This window comes from Schistocerca piceifrons, chromosome 9 (assembly GCF_021461385.2).
Source record: "Schistocerca piceifrons isolate TAMUIC-IGC-003096 chromosome 9, iqSchPice1.1, whole genome shotgun sequence".
Classification (NCBI taxonomy): Eukaryota; Metazoa; Arthropoda; class Insecta; order Orthoptera; family Acrididae; genus Schistocerca; species Schistocerca piceifrons.
In genome coordinates this window covers 61,723,025-61,747,921 of record NC_060146.1, presented here as the reverse complement: position 1 = coordinate 61,747,921, position 24,897 = coordinate 61,723,025, and the positions used below count along the sequence as shown (strand labels likewise).

The 24,897-nt window shown below is 41.9% G+C and overlaps 1 protein-coding gene across 1 annotated transcript in view; it reads left to right on the top strand.

Moving 5' to 3' along the window:
- Window positions 1-24,897, top strand: part of LOC124717185 — a 162,297-nt gene that overhangs the window by 114,663 nt on the left and 22,737 nt on the right. The window contains exon 5 of the mRNA XM_047243962.1: window positions 1,628-1,987. Coding sequence (XP_047099918.1) covers window positions 1,628-1,987 — 360 coding nt within the window. The remainder of the gene's footprint in view (window positions 1-1,627; window positions 1,988-24,897) is intronic.

Below are 24,897 nucleotides of genomic sequence, written 5' to 3'. Positions count from 1 at the left end.
CTAAGACGCCGATCAATTGCTTCGAACGTCTTCCTGTCGGGACACCTTCGTTCTGGAAATCTGTCTCGATACAAACGTACCGCGCCACGGCTATTCCCCCGTGCTAATCCACACATCAAATGGGCATCTACCAACTCCGCATTTGTAAACATTGCACTGACTGCAAAACCACGTTCATGATGAAACTAACCTGTTGATGCTACGTACTGATGTGCTTGATGCTAGTACTGTAGAGCAATGAGTCGCATGTCAACACAAGTACCGAAGTCAACATTTCCTTCCTTCAATTGAGCCAACTGGTGGTGAATCGAGGAAGTACAGTACATACTGACAAAACTAAAATGAGCTCTAACATGGAAATTAAGCATTTTCGGACACATGTCCACATAACATCTTTTCTTTATTTGTGTGTGAGGAATGTTTCCTGAAAGTTTGGCCGTAGCTTTTTGTAACACCCTGTATTTGAGGATGGTATCTGTTCTTTCGGACATGTCCAAAAGAACAGATACCATTGGTGACCTTGCAGCTTGTTAGAATGAAATTACAATGAAATGAGTACCCCTAGCTGCATACAGGCATTAATATAAGTCAACGGGGACAGTTGAAAATGTGTGCCCCGACCGGGACTCGAACCCGGGATCTCCTGCTTACATGGCAGATGCTCTGCCCATCTGAGCCACTGAGGACACAGAGGATAGTGCGACTGCAGGTACTTATATCTGGCACACCTCCTGTGAGACCACATCCCGAGTTCGAGTCTCAGTTGGGGCACACATTTTCAACTGTCCCCGTTGACTTATATCAATGCCTGTATGCAGCTAGGGGTATTCATTTCATTGTAATTTCATCTTAAATAGAACTCTCTTGCGATCTGTGATTTCCAATGTTCCTTTCATATTGATTTCCTCTTCAAATCAGGATTGGTCAGAGTTGAAAGCAAATGCCTTACTGAAAGGTGGGATAATTTTGTTTATCTCATCTGCAAATTTTCTGGCTGATTCCACAGTTCGCTGTGCATTGCCAAGTTGGTGCTTCATTTGAAATTTTGTTTCCTTATGCCTTCCAGTTATGTAGCATTGTTTGAAGTTATGCAACCATCCACTTCTTCCTTTGAAATCACTGTAATCTCTGTTGTGTGCGATTTGATGTGCATAATGTAGTAGGTCACTGTCGTGCACATCCTGTAAATCATTTTGAGCATCCTGTTCCTATTATTAATTGCAAAATCTGGCAATAATTAGAAAAATTTATTTTAGGACTCATCATTTACAAAATAATGATGTATTTCAGCGAAGATTCTTCTTTTGCCAAGAAAGTTTGTAAACTATTTTGCTATGTAAACTCTTTGGAATATTGTGAGTACCACAGAATGTAAGTAATAGTGGGCATGCCTCTTCACTCCAGGTGTTTTATTTAGCTACCTTCTGGATGTCAAGGACAGTATTCCAGTGAACATTTTCAAAAGCTTTCTTTTATCTATGAATGCTATGCATGTAGGTTTCCCTTTCATCAGTATGTCTTCTAAGATTAGTCAGAGGGTCAGAATATGTGCTTAGTATTTAGTAGGAGATGTAAATGTAAATTTACAGTCTTTTGTTATGAATAAAGCCAAATTTTCTTCCTACAGGTACGTTCCACATCTAAAGTACATAAACATGACGGACACAATGCTCATTTCACTGCCAAGGAACCTTTTTCACTACACCCGTGACCTGAAGCATCTGTTGGTTCAACGAAATCATGACTTGAGATCTTTGGACCGTGATGTCTTCCAGGATGCTAGCAAGCTTGAGGATGTTATTTTGGACCGCAATGGCATCAGTTCACTGGAACAAGATGTGTTCATTCACTTGAAAAGTGTCCAGAGGCTGAACCTAGCCTACAATAAGATCAGGAGCCTGCCCATCGGTATCTTCAGAGATAATCGAGAACTACAGGAGCTGGTGTTATCAGGGAACCCACTGCACTTTACCTCAGATACAGCAAAGTAAGTTTGTCTGTTATTTTCACAAGGTTTCAGACTTTTTAAAAATCGTGGAAAAGAATCATTAAAGGAGCTTTTTACATTGGTACCATTTCAAAAGTAACAGACATCGATTTTGCATTAATAATGGGAAAATTCTGTGTGCAAAAGAGATGCAATGGGAACTAAATTGTTGGAGAATTGAAGAGGGAGTATGAATATTAATATCACTACTCACTGAGTCACACAGCCAACCAATTGCAAATAACTGTTTCGTACACTGACCTAAGTTGTGACACCTCTAACGATATCTTCATCAGAATGAAAGTTTTAGAAAATTAAGTCTGACAAAAGTATTAACCAAGATGATCATTGTCATGGCATACAAGGGTTACTTATGTAAAGTTACATTTTTAGAAAGAAATAGTCAAAAGTTTTGAGCAGATATGCTCAAGTCAAAAATTAAAATTCAGCGCTTTCAAACCTTTGGTACTTATGCCTTGCTAGGAACATCAGACTGATTGGCCCAGTGGCTTACATTGCTGCCGTGAAAACAATACGTGTTGCACTGCCTGTCAGGTGCGGACAGTGACATGTGCCCATTTGAGGTATTACAACAGAAGTAAATGAGTTAAACAACAAAATACAAAGGAAGTGAGTGTAATGTACTTTTGCAAATAGAAAAAAAGTTGATAAATGAAGTATTAACAGAGCCATATGTTAGGCTATACAAAAATTACCATTACATAAAACACAGGATGTTATAGAATATTTATACAAACAGCTGGGCAATCCGAAATGAGATTCGAAGAAAAAGTTGTTTGGTAACTAGAGGTAGCAAAACATAGTAAAAAATAAGGGAATCAAAATTCTGGGAGTAGTGGATTAAAGCCATTGAAAAAAATGTTTGGTACTTAATTGTAACTGTTCATTGAGGATGAGGCCATTGTTCTTAGAAATATACTTGAAAACCTTCATCTCTTTGAGTATGTCAAGCCTGTGACCTATGTTTTCATATGTGAAATGGAAACTTCTTCAACACTTCTTGATTTGTGACCGGAAATTAACATATGATCAGCAAAGGTGGAATTATGTACATTAGTGCCAATTTTTCCCAATAAATTTTCCTTGTACCTAACACTGAAAGATATTCCAGTTTGTCCTATATAATAAACAGGACACGTATTACAAGTGATTTTATAAACTCCTGAACTGAGTATAGGAGCAACTGTGGACTTGAGAGTGTGAATAAGATTTTTTTGCAAGTTATTGTTATTGGAAAAGGTTACTTTGCATCCTTTGCATAGGAAATAGGTCTGAAAAATTGAATAGAAGAAACTTTCTTGTGCTCGCTATCGTCAGAAAGAGCTCTGATATCTAAAGTGGTCACTTAAGCATCAGTTTTAACTTTGAAGATCTTTTCAACTAATGAGAGATCATAGCCATTATTAACTGCAATAGTTTTTCTTAAATTCATTTTGAAATTGTGGTTAATGCTCTTAATCACTTTGTAAGATTGGAAATCAGGTAATGCCACAAAGCTAAAAAAACTGTTCATTTGTCGCCTCTTAGAAAAAAATCAACATGAACAACTGTAAGACTCGTGTAACACATACTGATTACAGTTTACAGTTGCACATGGGTTAGAACCCAGCTAATGAAGGCAAGTAATTCATGGAACATATTCCATTTTGTGAGGCTGTAGGCAGGTTAATGATTGCTGCCACAATAACAAGACCTGATATAATGTGTTCTGCCAGTTGTTCCTTCACAGCCCAGGACCTGAGCTTTGGAATGCTTTTAAACACATCTTAGAATATCTTCCAAGTGGTAGAGAGTATTAAAACTCAGTGGTAGCAATCTTAAACCTCATGGGCACCCAGGTTCTGATTTTGCTGGCAACATTGATACTCATCATTTGACATCAAGTTACATCAGTATCTTAACCAGTGGACACGTTACATTGACATCTCACAGGCAAAAAATGTGTTACCAGGTCTACAATGGTGGAAGCAGAGTGTATTCCAGCATGTGACCAAGCTCTTGAAATGTTGTGGCTTTGCACTGTCATGCAGGAGTTCAGTGTCAATGTGGGACAAGCAACTCAGCTCTTTGTGGACAACCAGATTGAACCACACTTCTTAAAAAGTTGAACATCGCAAAAGGACTACACACACAGACATGAAGTGTCATTAAATTTGTGAAAAGATGAATGATGATTCTATCCTTGTCTCCTCTGTCAAGTGAGTAGATAATTGAGCAATCATGTCCACAAAAGCACTTAAAAGAAAAGTTCCAAACTAATTGTACACCATTATCAAATGCATTTTTAAAATCTGCAAATGAATGGGAGTTCCATAGTATGGTTTCTTGTGCCGATTATCTTGTGATGCCTGTGTGCAGGTGGACAATATCTTATTAGTATGTCTGATGTTTCTACATCTTTGGCACTTCTGTCTGTCACATGATATTGTAGTCCTTAATGTTCTTTTTTGTCTAGTTTCCATTGTTAATGGGGTCTGTTATGTGTCCTGTGTTTGAAGTGCATTTTTCTTTTCATTTAAGTAATAAAACTTATTCACCCCAAACTGTAATAACTCGATTAAAAAATCAAACAATGGAAGTCCAGATTGGAATATCAACAATATAAGGAGAAAATAGATTGCTGCTCACTGTAAAGATGACACATTGAGTTGGAGACAGGCAGAATGCAAAGACTGTTATGATTTAGCTTTCAGCCAAAGACTTCTTCAGAAAAGAAAACACACCTTTTCACTCAGACGAGCAAATACATCTCAAGCACACGAGTGTCATCTCTGCAGCTCGAACTGTAATACAACCTCCATGTTGGATGAAAGCAGCTGTCTAGAGGGGACAGGGAAGGGGAATAAAACATGCCTGATTTCAATGGCTGCTTTACAACCCAAGCCATCTGGATCATTCCCTCCACTACCTGGTTTTCTTAACTGCTGAGGTGGGAGTTATCCTTACAACACATTCTCTGCTCCCGAAATCATCCTGTCCTCAATCTACCGTAAAACAGCCCCCACCCGTCACCTGTCCCATCACCTCCTTCCTATTCATGTCCCCTCACTCTCATAGTGTGACGCATCTGCCAAAATATATGCCTGTCTTTACTTTCTATTGCTCCTCTTTTTTTTCTGTCCCTCAACCCCCTCGTCTGCTCCACCACCACCCAACATTGCACCTGGCAGTCTTCATGCCTCCATCTAGTCCCTGTACACTTAACCAGATAGCACTCTTCTCTCTCTCGCCCCCCCCCTTCCCCCCCCCCCCCCTTCCTGTACCCTGCTGTGCCTCCCCATTCCTCACCCACTCCAGATTGCTGCTTTTCTTCAGTGTGACAGTTGGATTCTGATCTGAGCTCCTGGAGATGGCAGTCATGTGTGCGTGTGATGTGCTTGCTTGTGTGAATGTGTTTGTTTTCTTTTCTGGTAAAGGTTTTGGCCGAAAGCTAAATCGTAATAGTCTTTTTATTGTGCCTGTCTGCAACTCAATGTGTTGTCTTTAAGGTGAGTAGCAGTCTATCCTTTTCTTCATATTGTCCAACAAAATGTCTTGCTTTTGAAACACCAAATTCAATACCAAATAGAAAGAATTACTGTTGCAGTATTCATTCTACTAAATTAGTGAATTTTTTGACATAAAATTTAATGAGTGTGCATGCATGTAGTTCTATTATTTAACATGGATGTCCCATTAGTGTAAACAAAAACATAAATTATTGTTTATCATTAAGGATATCACATTGATTATTAAGTATTGAGATATTACTAATATAAATTCTTGCAGTGTAGCATAAATATTGATCCTGATGTCTTGTTGTGTTATATACCTTACTTATCGTCATGCATTACAATGTAAGATTAGTTGATACGAGTGCTATCATGAATTTATTGTACCCAGCAGTAACTATAATTTAATTGTACAAAAAATTTATGATTGTAAATATTGAATACTTGTCCCATACCCTAATAACACTAAGGAATCAGTGGAGCTCGTAATACACTAACTGAAAAAGTTTAAGTGAATAAATGTGAATATATTAGGTTTTATTACTGCTGATGTTACAAGTGAAGGACTGATCTAAGAACAAAATTACTGGACAAATTGCCAAAGATTTTTGTGGCTGTATATTTCACTACTTTTGAGCCATTAATTGTCTCAGTAATGAGTCATTTGTTATTGTAATATTATAGCTATGGAACTCCTTCTTATTCTCAAATTGGGATCGTTCTTCTAAAGCAGTATGACACAATTATCAGTAAATCTCAAAACAAAGTGTTTGTCAAGATTATGTTGCTGAGCTCTGTTGAATAAAAAAAAAAACATTTCCACTTTGTTGATGTAGAGGATGAAATTCTTGGAACTATAAAGTTGCTGGTTTGACTGTGACCAGTAACAACTTCTTTACCTTAAAATTCTGTATTTACTAACATATGGAAATGTTAGTTATTAAATACTTAATCATAATTTATTTAATAGGAATAATCTTTTTATTTTTAGTTACTGTTACCGATTGTATAAAAATCTAAGCTTTCACAATAAATTATAATTTGGTAAAGAAATACAAATCTTAAAAGATAATATAAAATATTTTCTTCATTTCTAGAGATTGTACAGGGTTACTGAAGTATATAAAGCACTTCACGTAACGAATCTTAATTTACTTTCATATGACCATTATTTAAAAATAAAATATCTTCTTTTATTTCAAAATTATGAGTCTATTTGTTAACTAACACTTCCATATGACAGCGAGTATAGATTTAAAATAAACATTCCTAGTAGTCAGCTTTGAACCAACAACTGCATGATTTTAAGGCTTTTGCGCTACACTCTCAGCTACTGGAAACAATGTTAATCAACCGCAAATGTTTTGTAGTTAACAGAGCTTGGAAATAATCTTATCTTCAAAGGTGATTATTTTTTATTCTTAAATGAATCAAACCCCCATTTCTGATTATTGCACAAGTGAGTTATCACATTAAATATGTGTCATTAACAAAGTAAAATATTTATGGTTAAAGACGCATAACCCTAATTATGTTTTTTTTCTATTAGTTTCTGATTATTCATGCATAGACTAATGAAAAAGTCAAAATAAAAATGACAAATTAAAAAAGTGATAACACCCTTATATATTCAGTTAAGGCCTTTTTGGCAAATAATGCTGAGGGTCAAACTATTTATTTTCGACTTGATCATAGTAAAGTAAGTTATAAAAACAAAGTTAACAAATTACAATTTAACACCACAATTTTGTGTAAATATTAATGGTATATGCATTTAATTGTGCTTTTAACATAAGTAACTAAACTAATGTACATATGATCATACAATACATGGATGTCCTTCCGGTCCATAGTGTCCAACAGGAACAATATTTCAGCGATAAGACATGTCACCATCATCAGGTGCATAGTTGAACTGAGCTTGTGAGAACTCATGGCTGACTTATATTCTTTTCCAACATAAGCCATTCTCTCCACAGTCCACTCCCAAGGGTGAGTGTCGACTGTCACAAGACACTTGCGTCGGCATCCGTGATAGCATCGATCTAGTTGGTATATCCCCGCTAGTCACCAGATCATTGTGTTTTCTTCATGATATCTTAATTAGACCCAGTGCTGGTTCCCAAGCTATGATGAGATTATAGCCACAGCCCCAACTGATAAGAATGTTTCTGGTGCGAATTTCTGTGGCTTCTCTGAAGAAACAGTCCCAGTATTTGGAAGTCTGTCCTAAAATCCTGATATATTTGTATTCTGTTGCGTGATGCTCTGACAAACAGTGCTCTGCACTGGCAATTGATGCACATGTGTGTCCCTTTTTTGCAGTCTACTTTCACGTTAGGCCATACAAAACATTCAGTGATCAACTTGGTAGTTAGTTGGATTATGGGGTGCAACATGTTACGGAGATAGTTAAAAATTACTTTGCAGAATTTTTATGGAACAATTGGGCGTGACTTTTGTTGGGAGTACCACACCATAACTGCTTATCCATGCCAGGGATTGTTCTCCATTCCAATGTCAGTCCGATGCTATTGTATTGCAGAAGTGATGTGATTTGTGGATCCTCCTGCTCTGCCTCAGCTGTTTAATTATAGTCTATACTGACTGTCATTGCATGGATACCTGAGATGAACTCAGCCTCTGTGTCATTAGCTTGCCTGAGGTGTCATACATCTGTTGCAAGTTGTCCAATAAAGTGGAGGTGGTGGAAGTGGGAAAGGGTGCAGCTTCTTCCTGGGTTGTGAACTGAGTGCACCAGAGGCCAGTGACCTATGAAAGTTGTGAAGGGTCTTCCTTTTATGTCCTCACAAAAGTGTTTGTCTGCTTCATAGAGTGCCGACAACTCTGTTGTAGGTGAACCATTTGCGTTGCGACACTGTGAGCTTCTGTGAGAAGAATTTGAGTGGTTGTTGCTGGCCAGCTATCATCTGCTGCAATATTGTGCTGATATCAGTTTCACTGGCAGATGTTGTAACATACAGAGGTGCTGAAGGTACTGTGTATGTCAAGACTTTGTGTAGGCAGTCCTTTATTTTATCAAATGCCTGTTGCATCTGATCGGTCCATTGCAGTGCTTGCTTGCCATGAGCATTGTTTCTGGATAAAGCATCTGTTAATGGGGCTTGGATTTCAGCAGCCTGTGGTGTGTGGTGATGGTAGGTGTTCATGGAAAGTTGCCAGTTGGTGCACCTGCTTAATGAAGTCCAGGCCTTCTCATATTAGTCAAATACCTGTCCATGTCACTGGGTGACATAGGTAAGTTACATGCTGTGTGCATGGTAGTTTTCTTCATTGGCTATGATCTAAATTTCTCCAAAGCCTCAAAAATTTGTCAAAGGTGATCATCATGCTCTTTAGAAGAAGATGAGAATATGAGAATGTCATCCAAAAAGGGAAAGCAGAATGGAAACTTAGGTATAACTCTGTCAATGAAACATTGCCATGTATACGTGGCATCATTTAACACAAAAAAAGGTCATTCAGCTCAAATGGCATAAAAATATAATGTTGTTTTAGGTGTATCTTCAGGGGCATAGGAATTTATAAGTACATCTAATGACAGCAGAGAACACTGAAAACAGATGCACCAGCTAATGTGTTGGTGAAATTTGAATGTAGGGTATTTGGTGCCTGGGACCATATGAGAATTCAAAGCCTAGTAATCGCTGCATAACTTGTAGGAACCACCATTTTTTGTCACCAGGTGAATGAGGGAAACCCAAGCACTGTATGAAGGGTATAGTCCCTGTGTGTAATAAACCATCCACTGCTGCCTTAGAAGCATGTAGCTCATCTGAAGATAGTCAGCAAGGCTCATGAAAACAGGGGTTCCAGCATAGTACTGATTTAATGAACCATGTTGTCTTTGAAGCCTCTCTGTATCTGAGGAGATGCAATGAAGAACAGAGCAGTGTTACACTGGGACATGGGAGTTCTGCACTAATCCTAGTGGTACTGACCTGCATTGGCCTGAAAGATTTCTCTCGAAGCTCATGCAAAGGATGTGGTGATAAACTGCAAAGCTTCTCCACTGGGTGATTCTATCTGGCTGACACACCCTTGAATGCTACAGATTGCATTCTCACATATTTGTTTCACATTCTTCTTGCCCTCCATGATCTAACCTTAGCAAAGTTCTAGTCATCATCTCATCCAGGTAATAAACTGTTTATCATCTCTGGAGGAACCACAAAAATTGTTTATCAAACACTGAAGATTTTCCACATTCTTTAAAACTCCCTGGATTTGGGCAGTTGGAACTAGAGGTTTTCTTCACAACACATTGTGTCTTGCTGCAATTTAACAAGATGCTTCTTAATTTCCATCAGCTCTCTTCTCCTGTTGGTTAAAGTTGATTGTAAAACTTTAGTTTCTTCTTTTTAATTTCACATGTTCCACCTTCATGTCCTTGTACTTCTTGTTCACATTAGCGAGGTCCAACTTCAAGGAACTGTAGGTATTCAGTAACTATTTGGCTGTTGTAATGCTGAAAACTGCTGTATACGCATGTGAATGTGTAGGCAGACTGCCTAACATGTGTGACACTGACTCGCTGCTGCTACTGTCATTAAGTTTGTTGTCTGCACCCAATAATGACTCATTGACCTTGGTGATTGTGAATTGCCATGTGAAAAGTACAGGTAGACCAAGATCCCCTGTAAAAATGGTCATGCTGTGTATTTTGATGGGTGTGTCACTTGTCACTCACAGCTGCAGGAGAGGCTCCAAAACTTCTGATTGAGTTGTTGTTTTTGGAATGATTCTCACCTCTGAGCCTGTATTGATGAGAAAATACTGCTCCACCTTCTCATCTTGGATGTATAATCTGCAGCTATTCTGAGGAGATCAAGCTAAACTTGTCTGGCTTGCTCATTTGGAATGAAGAAGTTCAAGAAATGTGCCGCAGCATGCACTGTGTACTGGAGGTCATGCCTGGCGTTTGGGTGACGGCAAGATGCTGAACATTTGCGACTGTGACTCCTGAAAAGTCAATGTCATGTTCCTCCATACATGACCAGTGCTCTATGACAACACATTGCTGTGACAGAGAGGTTAACTTTATGACAGTAGCAGCAGAGAGTCAGTGCCACAGATGTTAGGCAGACTGCCTACACATTCACATGTGTGTACAGCAGTTTTCAGCACGATATTCATCATAGCAACACCACTGTTGTGGGAGCATAAAATTTCTGTAAGTAATCTGAAATCCACTTTCTTGCACTGTGCATTCACAAGATATCAACAAAGTCTGTATCTATGGAGGCAGCTGTTTAACCATACAGTCCAAACCATGTCATCTAGCATGAGCACTGGATCTATTAATTGCCTCCAAAATTGGGAAGGCATACTGCTGTCCAGTTTCCTTGTGTAAACCACCTGCTGCATCCATTGTTCATGTGTTGTGGAAAGTGTTAGAGAAAAATGGTCTTTCCCATGTTAAATTTGGCTGTGGAATAAAGTGGTTGTATCACATCAGTGATAACATACGCATAGTCACCAATACTACTCACTGAAATGAAGAACTTTGAAGTGTTGTCAACTATGTTGTGACTAGCTAATATAATCTCTGCAGTAGTTTACCACATCAGTGGATGGTCTGGATGAAATGGAGGCAGTTTATGTGGAGAACACCATTTGCAGAAACTTCATGGAATATGTGTACATATGGTACTAAGTCTTATGTTCCAAGGACTTTGGTGTATGAAACCCCATCAATCATGCATGATGTGCGGAAGGAGGCATGAAAATCTTCTCATGCAGCCCAGCTGGCTATGCCCCATGTGGTGGGAGAAATGGACTTGATGGCATTGTATCTGGTGTGAAAGCAGAAAGGAATTGCTGTGGGGCATTGTCGTGATGCTGTGAAATCATAGGAAAACCAGGATTGTCCCTGTGAACACTATAGGGGACAGTGTCCTGTACCTGTGTAACTTGTATAAGTCACTGAGAGGAACAAGTTTTACCACACAGTGTCAACAAAGCAGCTCCATGTCATTGTTATCATGTGCAGGGGGTGAAAGATACCACTTTCTGATTTCACTACATACATTGCCTTTTCAATATTGTTCACTATGCATTGAGAGCCACTGAGAATGTCACTGGGTTGGTAGAAAGGTTGTTTATTGTAACGAGCCATTTTTACTGCAGTGTTATTCTGTTGCTTGTTTTGGAGGTTGATGGAAATACAGAAATTCTATGTGCTTGCTTTTTGAGGGTCACCACTGTACGAAGAATAACTGTTCAAATAACATTCATATGTAGAAGAGTGAAATTGTGACATATTATTGCATAATCCACAGAATACATGTTCAGAGAATATTTGCATAAAAAAGGTACAAAGAACCGGCTAAAATGCACTTTAATAACTTTACTTATGTCTTGGCCACACTTTTATTTTTCATCAACCTTATACGTTTTGACTTTCCATCATTTTCAAAGGCATTGCTATATCATTCTTATAAAAACATTAGATACATTGTATCACATCAACATTCTCGAGCACGACACAAGTCCCTCCAATATTTCAATGAAGGCTTAATCAGTCTTCTATCAAACAATTAAATATTATATGCAGAGATAGGAAATCAAGGGAACAACTTAAATAGTGCATCACTTCCCTGCAATTTGCATTTATTCTAACACTTGATAACAGACCAAGAAAATGTTGCACATTATACGTGACAGATAAAAGGAGCCCAATCCATCTAACTAGCCTAAAAATGGCAAGTTAATGGCTGCCTAGAGTAACAAAATTAAGAATAGCATGCTTACAGATTGACTAGAATGAAGGAATAAATAACATATAAATGGCTTCTGACGGCCGACAAACTGTGTTGGGCTATTGAGCAGTGATTAATTTAAGCTAGCCACAACATACGCTAACCAGGTTAGCAGTGTATTGAAAGACAAGCATGGAGCAAGAACCCTGCACAGAAGGTAATGGAACCAGTACTAAATTACTACTAACTACAGCATTGAAATCAAATGATGACAGGGTGACCATTACCGATGGGGAGTATGATGGACAGTCAATAGACTGAACACTCAGCTGAATCCCAAGTGTAATCCCGGGTGGTGAAACACCTGACCCAAGGCATGTTTAGCGCAGACACTTAGTTTGAGAACAACCATGAAACAACAGGAAGGAATTGCAGGTTACAGTACAAGTGACAGAGTCTGAATATGCAGCCTTAATCCATGGCAGGACTAAAGCACACTAGTTTCTCTCTCAATTAAAGTTTCCAAAAAAAATCTAAACTAGCAGGATTCCCTTACATGCCAGACGTGCCAACACTTCCATACATACTCCAGAATCAACTAGTGCAACATAAATCATTGACACATTTCAGATAATATTTTAAAACAACATACTTAAATACCTTTGTTTACCACAAGTTAACAGGTTAGGCTCTGTTATTGATGCCACACAAATGAGGTAGCAAGTTAAGGTCTACAATTCTAGTTTGCCAGTAAACATGCGTCGTGACAAGGAAAGAAAGAATCCAGCTAATTAATTGAAAGTCACTACTTGGATTCACTATTTGACGGTGCGTTTAAAATCAACAGACAAAGGTGGGAGTCAAGTTTACACTCGTTAGCAGCACATGCAGAACATGGGCATAAGGTGAACATTAAATAAACTGCTCCTTGTTCAGTCATTTACACACCGACGAAACAAATAATCTTTGCCGAATTACTGCAGACGTTGGAATTCCCAGTTGCTTGCAAATGACCCAAATAATGGTCAAAACGTCTTACTTTAAGTCTGATGACATCCGTGGGATAGGAGTTTCAATGGACAACCAGGCCTCATCCCCTTGGATCCACCTGTGACCAAGACGGTAACATTGGACTGACATGAGTCACACCAACCGTCAACAAAACAGCTTGGCCTCCTGTACACTCCCAGACATCCACAATCAGAGTTCCTCCTCCCGACCGACGCTCTCCCACAAACACGGTAGGCAGCCAGCCACAGCATCCTCTGGCTAGGGTACGACAACAGCAGAGCACGAAGTGGGAATTTCAAAAGGAACGTGCTACAGACAAGGAGGAAATGCAGAGAACCAACTGTGACTTTTGTCACAGTTCAGTCGATAAAAAACAAGTGTGGGCAAGACATACGCGAAGTTATTAAGAGTGCGTCCAGATGGCCATGTCGTCTCACAGCCTTTTCATGTGAACTGCAAAGATAAAATGCCACACTAAGAAACTAGTCACTCTTGACAGTTGTGCACAGTTGATACTGTTCAGGGGTAAAGTCCCCATAAAGTTTGTCTGTGCACATTATTTTATAAAAGTAGTATCAGATACTTGAATCGGCTTTCCCTGCTGATGAATGGATGAAACATTTATTTTTATGTCACTTGAATGTCAAACACTTGAGATTGCAACATAGATCAGGTCGGGAATGAAAAATTGTTCTCACAGGAATATTCCCACTTTGTCCATTGTTTGGCCATGGGAGTTGTTGATGGGCTTGGCAGAAGCAACCTTATCAAGAAATTGTCAATGCCTAAGTGTGAAAGGTAATTGGGGTGTGTCAAGTCGATTCTCAGAAGTAAAATAATTTCCCCTGTATGGGACCTGAAAAGAATTTATGCCTCAGTCATGTTATCTTCCATTCTTCTGAATGTACCTTTCCAAAATGGCATTTTTGTGTTATGATTTCTTAGTAACATGACTATAATTCCAAATTACAGGTATAGTTGATGCTGTTCTAGGCCAGCGGGATTGGTGATATTTAAACGATGTGAGTCACTTTGGATCCGAGGAAATTCTCTCTGGATTTCAGCGGCTATCTGATTTGGTGAAGGCTGCCGGTCTTGCTTACGAGATGAAGGCAGAGCTCATCATCTGCAGCATCGTTGACAGAACCGACTGCGGACCTTTGGTGCAGAGCCGGGTGGAGGGTCTGAATCAGAGGCTCAGATGGTTTTGCGACCGTGTTGGCTGCAGATTCCTTGACTTGTGCCATAGGGTGGTGGGGTTTCGGGTTCTGCTGAATAGGTCAGGAGTTCACTACACTCAGCTGGCGGCTACACAGGTAGCGGAGGCTGTGTGGTGTGGACTGGGCAGTTTTTTAGGTTAGAAGGCCTCGGGAAAGTATGGGGTGGGCTGCAATGTCAAAGGGTGCATGGCAAATACAGGACGTGCTTGGATCAAGGAACAGTCGGTATTGTAGTTGTAAATTGTTGTAGTTGTGCTGGGAAAGTCCCTGAGCTTCAAGCGCTAATAGAAAGCACAGAAGCTGAAATCGTTATAGGTACAGAAAGCTGGCTAAAGCCTGAAATAAGTTCTGCAGAAATTTTTATGAAGTCTCAGACGGTGTTCAGGAAAGATAGATTAGGCAGAATTGGTGGTGGAGTGTTTGTGTCTGTCAGTAGAGGTTTATCTTGTAGTGAAGTCGAAGTAGATACTCCGTGTGAATTGGTGTGGGTATAGGTTATACTTAACAGCTGAACTAAGTTAATAATTGGCTCCTTCTACCGACCCCCAGACTCCGATGATATAGTTGCTGAACAGTTCAGAGAAAATTTGAGTCTTGTAACAAATAAATACCCCATTCCTACGGTTATAGTTGGTGGGGACTTCAACCTTCCCTCGATATGTTGGCAAAAATACTTGTTCAAAACCGGTGGTAGGCAGAAAACATGTTCCAAGATTGTCCTAAATGCTTTCTCCGAAAATTATTTCGAGCAGTTAGTCCACAAACCCATGCGAATTGTAAATGGTTGCGAAAACACACTTGACCTCTTAGCCACAAACAATGCAGAGCTAATAGAGAGCATCGTGACTGATACAGGGATTAGTGATCACAAGGTTGTTGTAGCTAGGCTCAATACTGTTTCTTCCAAATCCACCAGAAACAAACGCAAAATAATTTTAATTTAAAAAAAGCGGATAAAGTGTCACTAGAAGCCTTCCTAAGAGACAATCTCCATTCCTTCCGAACTGACTATGCAAATGTAGACGAGATGTGGCTCAAATTCAAAGATATAGTAGCAACAGCAATTGAGAGAGTCATACTTCATAAATTGGTAAGAGATGGAACTGATCCCCTGTGGTACACAAAACAGGTCCGAACGCTGTTGCAGAGGTAATGGAAAAAGCAAGCGAAGTTCAGAAGAACGCGAAATTCCAAAGATTGGCTAAAATTTACAGACGCACGAAATTTGGCACGGACTTCAATGTGAGATGCCTTTAATAGGTTCCACAATGAAACATTGTCTCAAAATTTGGTAGAAAATCTGAAGAAATTCTGGTTGTATGTAAAGTACACAAGCGGCAAGACGCAGTCAATACCTTCGCTGCGCAGTGCCGATGGTACTGTTACCAACGACTGTGCCGCTAAAGCGGAGTTATTGAATGCAGTTTTCCGAAATTCCTTCACCAGGGGAGACGAATGAAATATTCCAAAATTTGAAACACGAACAGCTGCTAGCATGAGTTTCTTAGAAGTAGATACCTTAGGGGTTGCGAAGCAACTCAAATCGCTTGATACGGGCAAGTCTTCAGGTCCAGATTGTATACCGATTAGGCTCCTTTCAGATTACGCTGATACAATAGCTCCCTATTTAGCAATCATATACAACCGCTCGCTCACCGATAGATCTGTACCTACAGATTGGAAAATTGCGCAGGTCGCACCAGTGTTTAAGAAGGGTAGTAGGGGTAATCCATCGAACTACAGACCCATATCATTGACGTCGGTTTGCAGTAGGATTTTGGAGCATATACTACATTCAAACATTATGAATCACCTCGAAGGGAATGATCTATTGATACGTAATCAGCATGGTTTAAGAAAACATCGTTCTTGTGCAACGCAGCTAGCTCTTTATTCGCACGAAGTAATGGCTGCTATCGACAGGGGATCTCAAGTTGATTCCGTATTTCTAGATTTCCGGAAAGCTTTTGACACCGTTCCTCACAAGCGACTTCTAATCAGGCTGTGGTCCTATGGGGTATCATCTCAGTTGTGCGACTGGATTCGTGATTTCCTGTCAGGAAGGTCGCAGTTCGTAGCTATAGACGGCAAATCATCGAATAAAACTGAAGTGATATCAGGTGTTCCCCAGGGAAGAGTCCTGGGACCTCTGGTGTTCCTGATCTATATAAATGACCTGGGTGGCAATCTGAGCAGTTCTCTTTGGTTGTTTGCAGATGATGCTGTAATTTACCATCTAGTAAGGTCATCCGAAGACCAGTATCAGTTGCAAAGCAATTTAGAAAAGATTGCTGTATAGTGTGGCAGGTGGCAGTTGACGCTAAATAACGACAAGTGTGAGGTGACCCACATGAGTTCCACAAGAAATCCTTTGGAATTCGATTACTCGATAAATAGTACAATTCTCAAGGCTGTCAATTCAACTAAGTACCTGGGTGTTAAAATTACGAACAACTTCAGTTGGAAAGACCACATAGATAATATTGTGGGAAAGGCGAGCCAAAGGTTGTGTTTCATTGGCAGGACACTTAGAAGATGCAACAAGTCCACTAAAGAGGCAGCTTACACTACACTCGTTCGTCCTCTGTTAGAATATTGCTGCGCAGTGTGGGATCCTTACTAGGTGGGATTGACGAAGGACGTCGGAAGGGTGCAAAAAAGGGCAGCTCGTTTTGTATTATCACGTAACAGGGGAGAGAGTGTGACAGATATGATACGCGAGTTGGGATGAAAGTCATTAAAGCAAAGACGTTTTTCATTGTGGCGAGATCTATTTACGAAATTTCAGTAGTAGTAGTAGCAGAGGGGTTTTGTGGGCGCACGACAGCAAGGTCTTCAGCGCCCGTTCAGTATCATAGTGAGACGGGTGTCAAGGAAGAAAAAAAAAAAAAAGCTCAGAATATTTACATAAAACAGAACATAAAACATGGGAAACAATCATCAGAAAAGATGTGCTCACCCACACCGAAGCGTGGGATGAAGCAGGGCGTCAGCAGTAAAACATGGGCAACACAGGAAGAAAACGAGAGAGGGGGCTAAAACAATGTAGCAGATGGAAGTGGCTGGCTGACCGCAAGGAAAAAAAGGGAGGAGTCAGCCACTCTGCAATACACTAAAACCACCAGCCTAAAAGTTTAGGCCAGAGTCCAGACACATCACAAAACTTAAAAACCCTAGACACACACGCCTCATCATTAGCTAAAACACAGGGCAGATCACCATCAACTTGTGCTTCTGCCCTTGCATCACGGTATAAAATGCAGTCTGTTAAAATGTGGCGGACAGAGATGTGCACACCACAAGCATCACAAAACTGAGGATCCTCCCAGATGCCGACATGACCAGGCACCCAGCAGAAGGATACCTCTTTACCCCGCTGTTGGAGCAAGTACAGTTGGCTATGTATCAGCTGGACCATCTCGTCAGTCGGGTACAGGTTCTGCAGCGATTGTAAGGCACTAAGAGAATCGGAGCAGAGAAGAAATCGATTGCCCCGAACACGATGCATCTGCTCCAGCGCCGTCAGGATCGCGTGGAGCTCCGCTACGAAAACGGTATATTCAGCAGGGAGGCGAATCCGGGTAACATGGTCAGGGAACACCACAGAACAGCCAAGGAAATTCTCCTGTTTGGAGCCATCAGTGTAAACGACAGTGAAACCGTGATGCACATCTAAAATGTTAAAAAAAAGTGACTGGAATGTAAAATCTGGCGTGCCATCCTTCTTAAAACGAGTCAAATCTAAAATAAGTTTGGGTCTCCGGAGGAGCCAAGGTGGAGATCTGCTCCAACCACGACGTAAAACACGAAGACCAGCCATAGACATTGCAGCGAGGCAATCCTGTGCGCGAATCCCATAGGGCTGCGTCACACGTTGCCGGTTATGAAGTAACCGTGCCAGAGGAGGCTGAGCAACGGTATGGTATGCAGGTGTGTACGGTGTGGACAAAGTTTTATACGCCTGGCGTACCGTAAGTAGCCGTCGCCGCATATGAAGTGGCGGTTCACCAGCCTCTGCACAGAGGCTTGGTATGGGGCTAGTTCGGAATGCCCCAGTGGCCAACCGCAGCCCTTCATGGTGGACAACGTCCAAAATCTTTAAGTACGAAGGCCTCGCAGACCCATACACCGTGCACCCATAATCGAGCCGAGATCGCACAAACGCCCTGTAAAACTGGAGCAGACAAGTCCTGTCAGCTCCCCATGTACTGTGGCTAAGACATTTTAAAATGCTTAAAGCCTGAAGCGACCGCCGTTTCAGGTCTTTAAGATGAGGTAACCACGTGAGCCTCGAGTCAAAAATGAGCCCCAGAAATCTCACCGTGTCTTTAAAAGAAAGAATAGTGTCCCTCTAGCGCAACTCAGGAAAGGTGAAAATCGAACGAGAACGGTTAAAAAGAACACATACAGACTTCTCGGTGGAAAACTTAAATCCACTCTTCAGCGCCCAGTCATCCAAACGCCTAATCGTAAGTTGCAACTGACGAGTTGTCGTTGCAAGGCTTGAAGAAGAGCAGAACAAAGAGAAATCATCCACAAACAAAGAACACTGGACAGGGCTTTTCACCATGGACGTAATGCGATTAATAGCGATGGAAAACAGAGTCACACTTAAAACGCTACCCTGAGGGACACCATTCTCCTGCTCAAAGCGATCAGACAAGACGTCACCAATTCGGTATCTAAAATATCGTGGTGAGAGGAAAGACTGAATAAAAAGAGGAAGACAACCACGAAAACCCCATTCGTGAAGCTGCTCCAGGATGAGACGCCGCCAAGTGGTATCGTAGGCCTTCTCGATGTCGAAAAATACACCTAGAAGGTGATGACGGCGTAGGAAAGCTTGTTGGATAGCCGCCTCCAGGAGGGCAAGGTTATCGAAGGTGGAACGAAACCTCCTGAACCCACACTGATAGCGACTAAGTAGTTGCCGGGATTCTAACATCCAGACAAGGCGACGGTTGACCATCCGCTCCAAGGTCTTCCCTATGCAACTAGTGAGGGCAATACTACGGTAGCTACTTGGGCTCGAGCGGTCTTTCCCAGGTTTTAAAAAAGGGATTAAAACTGCCTCACGCCACGCGTCAGGAAAGTGACCCGACGCCCAAATGGCATTAAAAAGTGCGAGGAGGATTTCTTGGTTGCGCATTGTGAGGTGCCATAGCATACTGTAATGGATCCTGTCGTGACCAGGGGAAGTGTCACGAGCTCCAGACAATGCAGAATCCAGCTCCCACATAGAAAAAGGGCAGTTGTAAACTTCATGAGAGGTGGGCTGGAAGTTCAGACTACACCTCTCAGCAACCGCTCTATGGCGCTGGAAACCTGGATCCTGACTGGTTGTGGCAGTAACTGTCGCAAAATATGCTGCCATAGTCTGGGCAATGTCTCGCGGATCTGCGTGGAGAGTGCCGTTATTCATTACAGCAGCTATGGGGCACCTCCCTCCTCTGCCAGAAATTCTCCTAATGGTCTCCCACACAAAGGAACTTTTGGTGGAACGATTAATGGTGTTCAGGAACTTTTGCCACGACCTCTTCTTGCTCTCACGAATAATGCGGCGACATCTCGCCCTCGCCACCCGAAAGGCTGCAAGATTCTCAGCAGTCGGCCGACACTTGAACCACCGCAGAGCCGCACGCCTGGTCCTGATTGCAGAGCGGCATTCATCACTCCACCAAGGCACAGGTGGCCTTTTCCGGTGGCCTGTGGACTGTGGAATGGATGCCGCAGCGGCATGGTGGACCGTTTTGGTAATATGATCCACCCACACCTCAACATTCGCACAGTGTTCGAATTGGGCCAACTGGCTATAAAGTGTCCAGTCAGCTCCACTGAGTACCCATCGTGGTGGTCTCCTTTCGGGGCCCACGCCATCTGGCAGGTGAATCCAGATTGGGAAATGATCACTGCCGTGCAAGTCAGCGACCACTTCCCAGTGAGCACTAGCGGCAAGAGCTGGAGAGCAAAGCGAGAGATCAATGGCAGAGAACGACCCAGTCGCCGTGCAGAAATGAGTACTCAGTCCTCCATTGAGCAAGTAGGCGCAGGATGACAGGAGAAGCCTCTCAATTGCTCTACCCCTGGGACAGGTAATTGCAGAGCCCCAAAGCACATTGTGGGCATTAAAATCACCACAAATAATGAATGGGTGGGGGAGCTGTGTAAGAAGGTCGGTGAGGGCCGCTTCATCAAGAGCATCATGTGGGGGCAGGTAAAGTGAACATACAGTCAATGGATGACACACGTGCACGGACACAGCGACGGCCTGTAGAGTCGTCATAAGTGAGAGAGGCGAGGAATGGTAGTCTGTCCTGACGAAAATACCTACGCCTCCTCTAGCTCTCGCTCCACGCAGGTCGTCCTTTTTGTGGAGTGTATAGCCTCGTATCGCAGGGGAGTATGATGGATGGAAATACGTCTCCTGGAGACAGAGACACAATGGTCGACCCTGAGAAAGTAGACGAAGTTCCTCCACATGCGTCCTGAACCCTTGCAAGTTCCACTGGAGTATGGGAGCCATCTATGTTGGGGGTAGCACGTTCATCCTGTCTCTCCGACGGGGTGGGGAGACCGCAGCAGGTGGAGGGGCAGGCGTGGGACCAGATGAGTGCCCCACACATACATTGTACTCCATCAACTCTGGGGAAGAGTCAGATGAAGCCTCGCGTAAAACAACATCCACATGGTCAGATAATTTACCACGGGATTTGACCCGCTGTTGCTGCTGCACAGTAGCTTTCTGTGGCTTGGTGGACTTTGGGGGAGCGGATGTGGGAGTGGTAAGTGGCGCACTGGGCTTGGGGACAACCTCAGCTGTTGGAGGCGCGAGGGGCTGGACCAAGTCCGCCACTGTACTTTTGTCTGCCGTTCGAGTAGGGGCTACTGGCTCTGGAACACTGGCTGCGTTGCAAGTGCACTGACAGCTACAGGTGTTAGTGCCAACACTCACCACCTCAGTCTGCGTTGAGGCATCGACTTTTGGAGTAGGCTTCTGTACCAGGGATGCAAAAGATGTAGCAAATGTGGGAGGTTGCATCGACTTATAAATCTTCTTGGCCTCACCATAGGGGATACGCTTGGTTGTTTTTATTTCCTGGACCTTGCGTTCCTCTAAAAATATGCCGCAGTCCCTACTCCAAACAGGGTGGTTCCCAGAGCAATTAATACATTTAGCCGGAGACGAGCAACCAACTCCTTCATGAGCAGCCTGACCACAGTTTCCACAAGTCGCTTCGCCTTTACAGCCTAAGGTGGTATGCCCAAAACGCTGGCATTTGAAACAGCGCATTGGGGCTGGGAAATAAGGCCTCACACTAAGGCAAAGGAAGCCAGCTTTAACATGTTCAGGAAGTGTTGTGCTACTGAAGGTCAGAATAAAGGAGTCGGATTTGACAAGAGTGCCATCAACCCTCTTCATGATGTGTTGGACATCAACGATACCTTCCGGAGCCCACTCACGTTGCAGTTCTTCCTTGGGAATATCAACTAGATCCCGGCATGTCACAACACCTTTGCTATAGTTCAAGGTGCTGTGCAGTTCGGTGTCTATGGCATACTCTCCAAGGCATTTAGCAGATTGGAGATTAGTTGCTTGCTGGGAAGTGGAAGTTTCCACTAGCAAGGTCCCATTACGTAAGCGCTTCACCGATTTTAAGGAGCCACAGATTCCCTCCAATCCCTTTTGTATATAGAAGGGCGAAACCTTCTCGAAACTACCCTCCTTCCATTTCACAATGAGAAACACATTCGGATTACCAGAATGCATTCTGTTACCTAAGACTGGACTTGTCAAAGAAGCGCCGGAGTCAGGGGGACTGACTGCACGGGCCCTCTTAAGAGACTGGGTGTTAGAACCTGCCAGCGGCCCACCCTTTCCGCTGGGAGGAAGAAAAGAGAATTTCGAAGGATCCATCTCGGTCCCACGAGCAGCTAGGGAACTAGAAGTCCACCTAGACAGAGCCCCGCGTGCCTAGGTAAGCCTTATACAACTGAGGTGCGGCAGGTTCCCCAGAGGTTGCCCGCTATCGACTGTTCCACCTCAACAGCCATGCATCTCATCAGCGCGCAGCACACCTTGAGATTGAGGGTTTTTTTATAGAGGTTTATTCCATCCTCGTGATCCGGGCGGTCAAGCCAAGATCCCCATTCCCTGAGACACACAACATTCCACCGCCGCGCCGCACGGTGGTCGTTGAAGTATGCTTAGAGGTTACGGTGACAGGGGACTGGCGGCGCTTACCAGTCCCCAGCTCAGGAACCCCGGGGTCGCCAAGCCCGTACCCAGCAAACGAATGCTGAGCCCCTGGGGGCAACGAAATTTCAGTCAGCAACTTTCTCTTCCGAATGCGAAAATATTTTGTTGAGCCCAACCTACATAGGTAGGAATGATCATCAAAATAAAATAAGAGAAATCAGAGCTCAAAAAGAAAGGTTGAGGTGTTCATTTTTCCCACGCACTGTTCGGGAGTGGAATGGTAGAGAGATAGTATGATTGTGGTTCAATGAATCCTCTGCCAAGCACTTAAATGTGAATTGCAGAGTAATCATGTAGATGTGGATGAAACATTCCAGGGAAAAGTCATTACACTTATTCTCATCTTCTGTTTCAATTTAATCAGTAGGCTATTGGTTCCTCGATTCAGCATTGTCCTGGTAGCAATCTTATTACATCATAGTTGATTGTACTCGTATCCATGTTTCTAGAACACAGAATTACTTTTTTGGGCTATGAGGAAAATTCCCGTGTTTTGATTTTAGAATTTTGGGTGCCAGGTTGTTCTTAGACTGTACTGTGTTTTTCAAATGATATTTGTAGATCTGCTGTTTCATTAAGAATTAGTATTTGTTTTTATGCTGTTTCAGTGTCTTGATATAGAAGTTCTGTGTCATCTGCAAAAACTAAGCAGTTTATCACAATATTGGTTCTTCCAAAAACCTTTGATTTACCAATTTTATGCTGAGCTTTTAGTGTTCATCACTCTTGGATTACTTTCACTACAAAACAATAGAAAAGTAATGCAGACAGTCTTACTCTTGTCTTACTTCGGTAAATTCAAAATATTCTGATTTTTTTCCCCCCACGAGTTTTATTTTAGAACTTATTCCATTTACTGTTTCACTGATAGATGCACTGGTTTTGAGGTCCAGACTTTCAGAATTTGAGAGAGTCTTATGGTCCAGTGAGTCATAAGTGTTTATTAAAATTTACAAAAGTACAAACCTGTTCCTTATGATGACTTTTTTTATTTTCAAATTAAAACAGTATTCGTCACAACAGAACATTTATTCAAAAGGGGAACTGGTTTCAGTCAAACAGCAGTCATCTTCAGAACATATGCACCTTGATGGCAGTTGTGGTGGTGAACAGAGCATCATGGATGCACGAATGGCAACTACTCAACTGAACAGCTGACATTCATGCATCCACAATTCCTGATCACATCACCACCATCTGCCAATTATAGTGCATATGGCCAGAAGATGATTGCTGTTTGATTGAACCCAGTTCCCATTTTTAATAAATGTTCTGTTGTGATCAATATTGTTTCAATTTTAATTTTAGAATTAAAAAGAATTGTAATTAGTAAGTAGTTTTCTCTGTTGAGCAGCTGTCATTTGTGCATCCGTGATATCTGCTGCGTTCACCACCACCACCTGCCATCATGGTGCATATGGTCTGAAGATGGTCACTATCTGTCCATAACCAGTTGCCATTTTGAATAGATGCTCTATTGCAATCAAGGTTGTTAGCATTTTAATTTTAAAATGTTCACTGACATCACTGTATTATTCTCCACCAAAATGCTTGGAGAAATTACAATTTTTTGGACATCTTGGAGTTAAACTTTGGGAATAAAAATTAGCTTTGTGCAGGGAATATTTGGTATGAAGGGTCCTTGATATTCACTAGTTTTGCATTCAAGTTGTACTCTGTGCTGGAGATATTTAATACACATATTGTAGTTTCCATAGTGATGGAAAACAGAATGGATGTTAGCTGATAAGACTTCGTGTCTTTTTATTTTCCGAATCAGCAAAGCACAGCCAGGGGCAGCGGCAAGGGGGAAGGGGGCTATGGGGGCTATAACCCCCCCCCCCCCCCTCCATGGAGTATCATATGGATAAAATGACTTCAGAAATCAGTGAATATATTATTTCAACAGATTCAGTCATTATTTTTATAATTATGTAGCAATATAGCTTGCAATGTACTCCAAATAAATCTCAACAAAAGCAGCAAATAGCTTACTACCTAAACCAATAAATATCATTTAACTTAAAATAGGTGTCTTATTATTTATTAATACACATTTTTTACCCTGAACTTAAAAACAGTTAGCAAAAACTACTTTAAGCAACACCAAATTTTACCAGTTTGTTGGTAGAGGGACCCAACTCTCCTTTTGTTAAGCCATATTCCATTGCCGCCCCCCCCCCCCTTC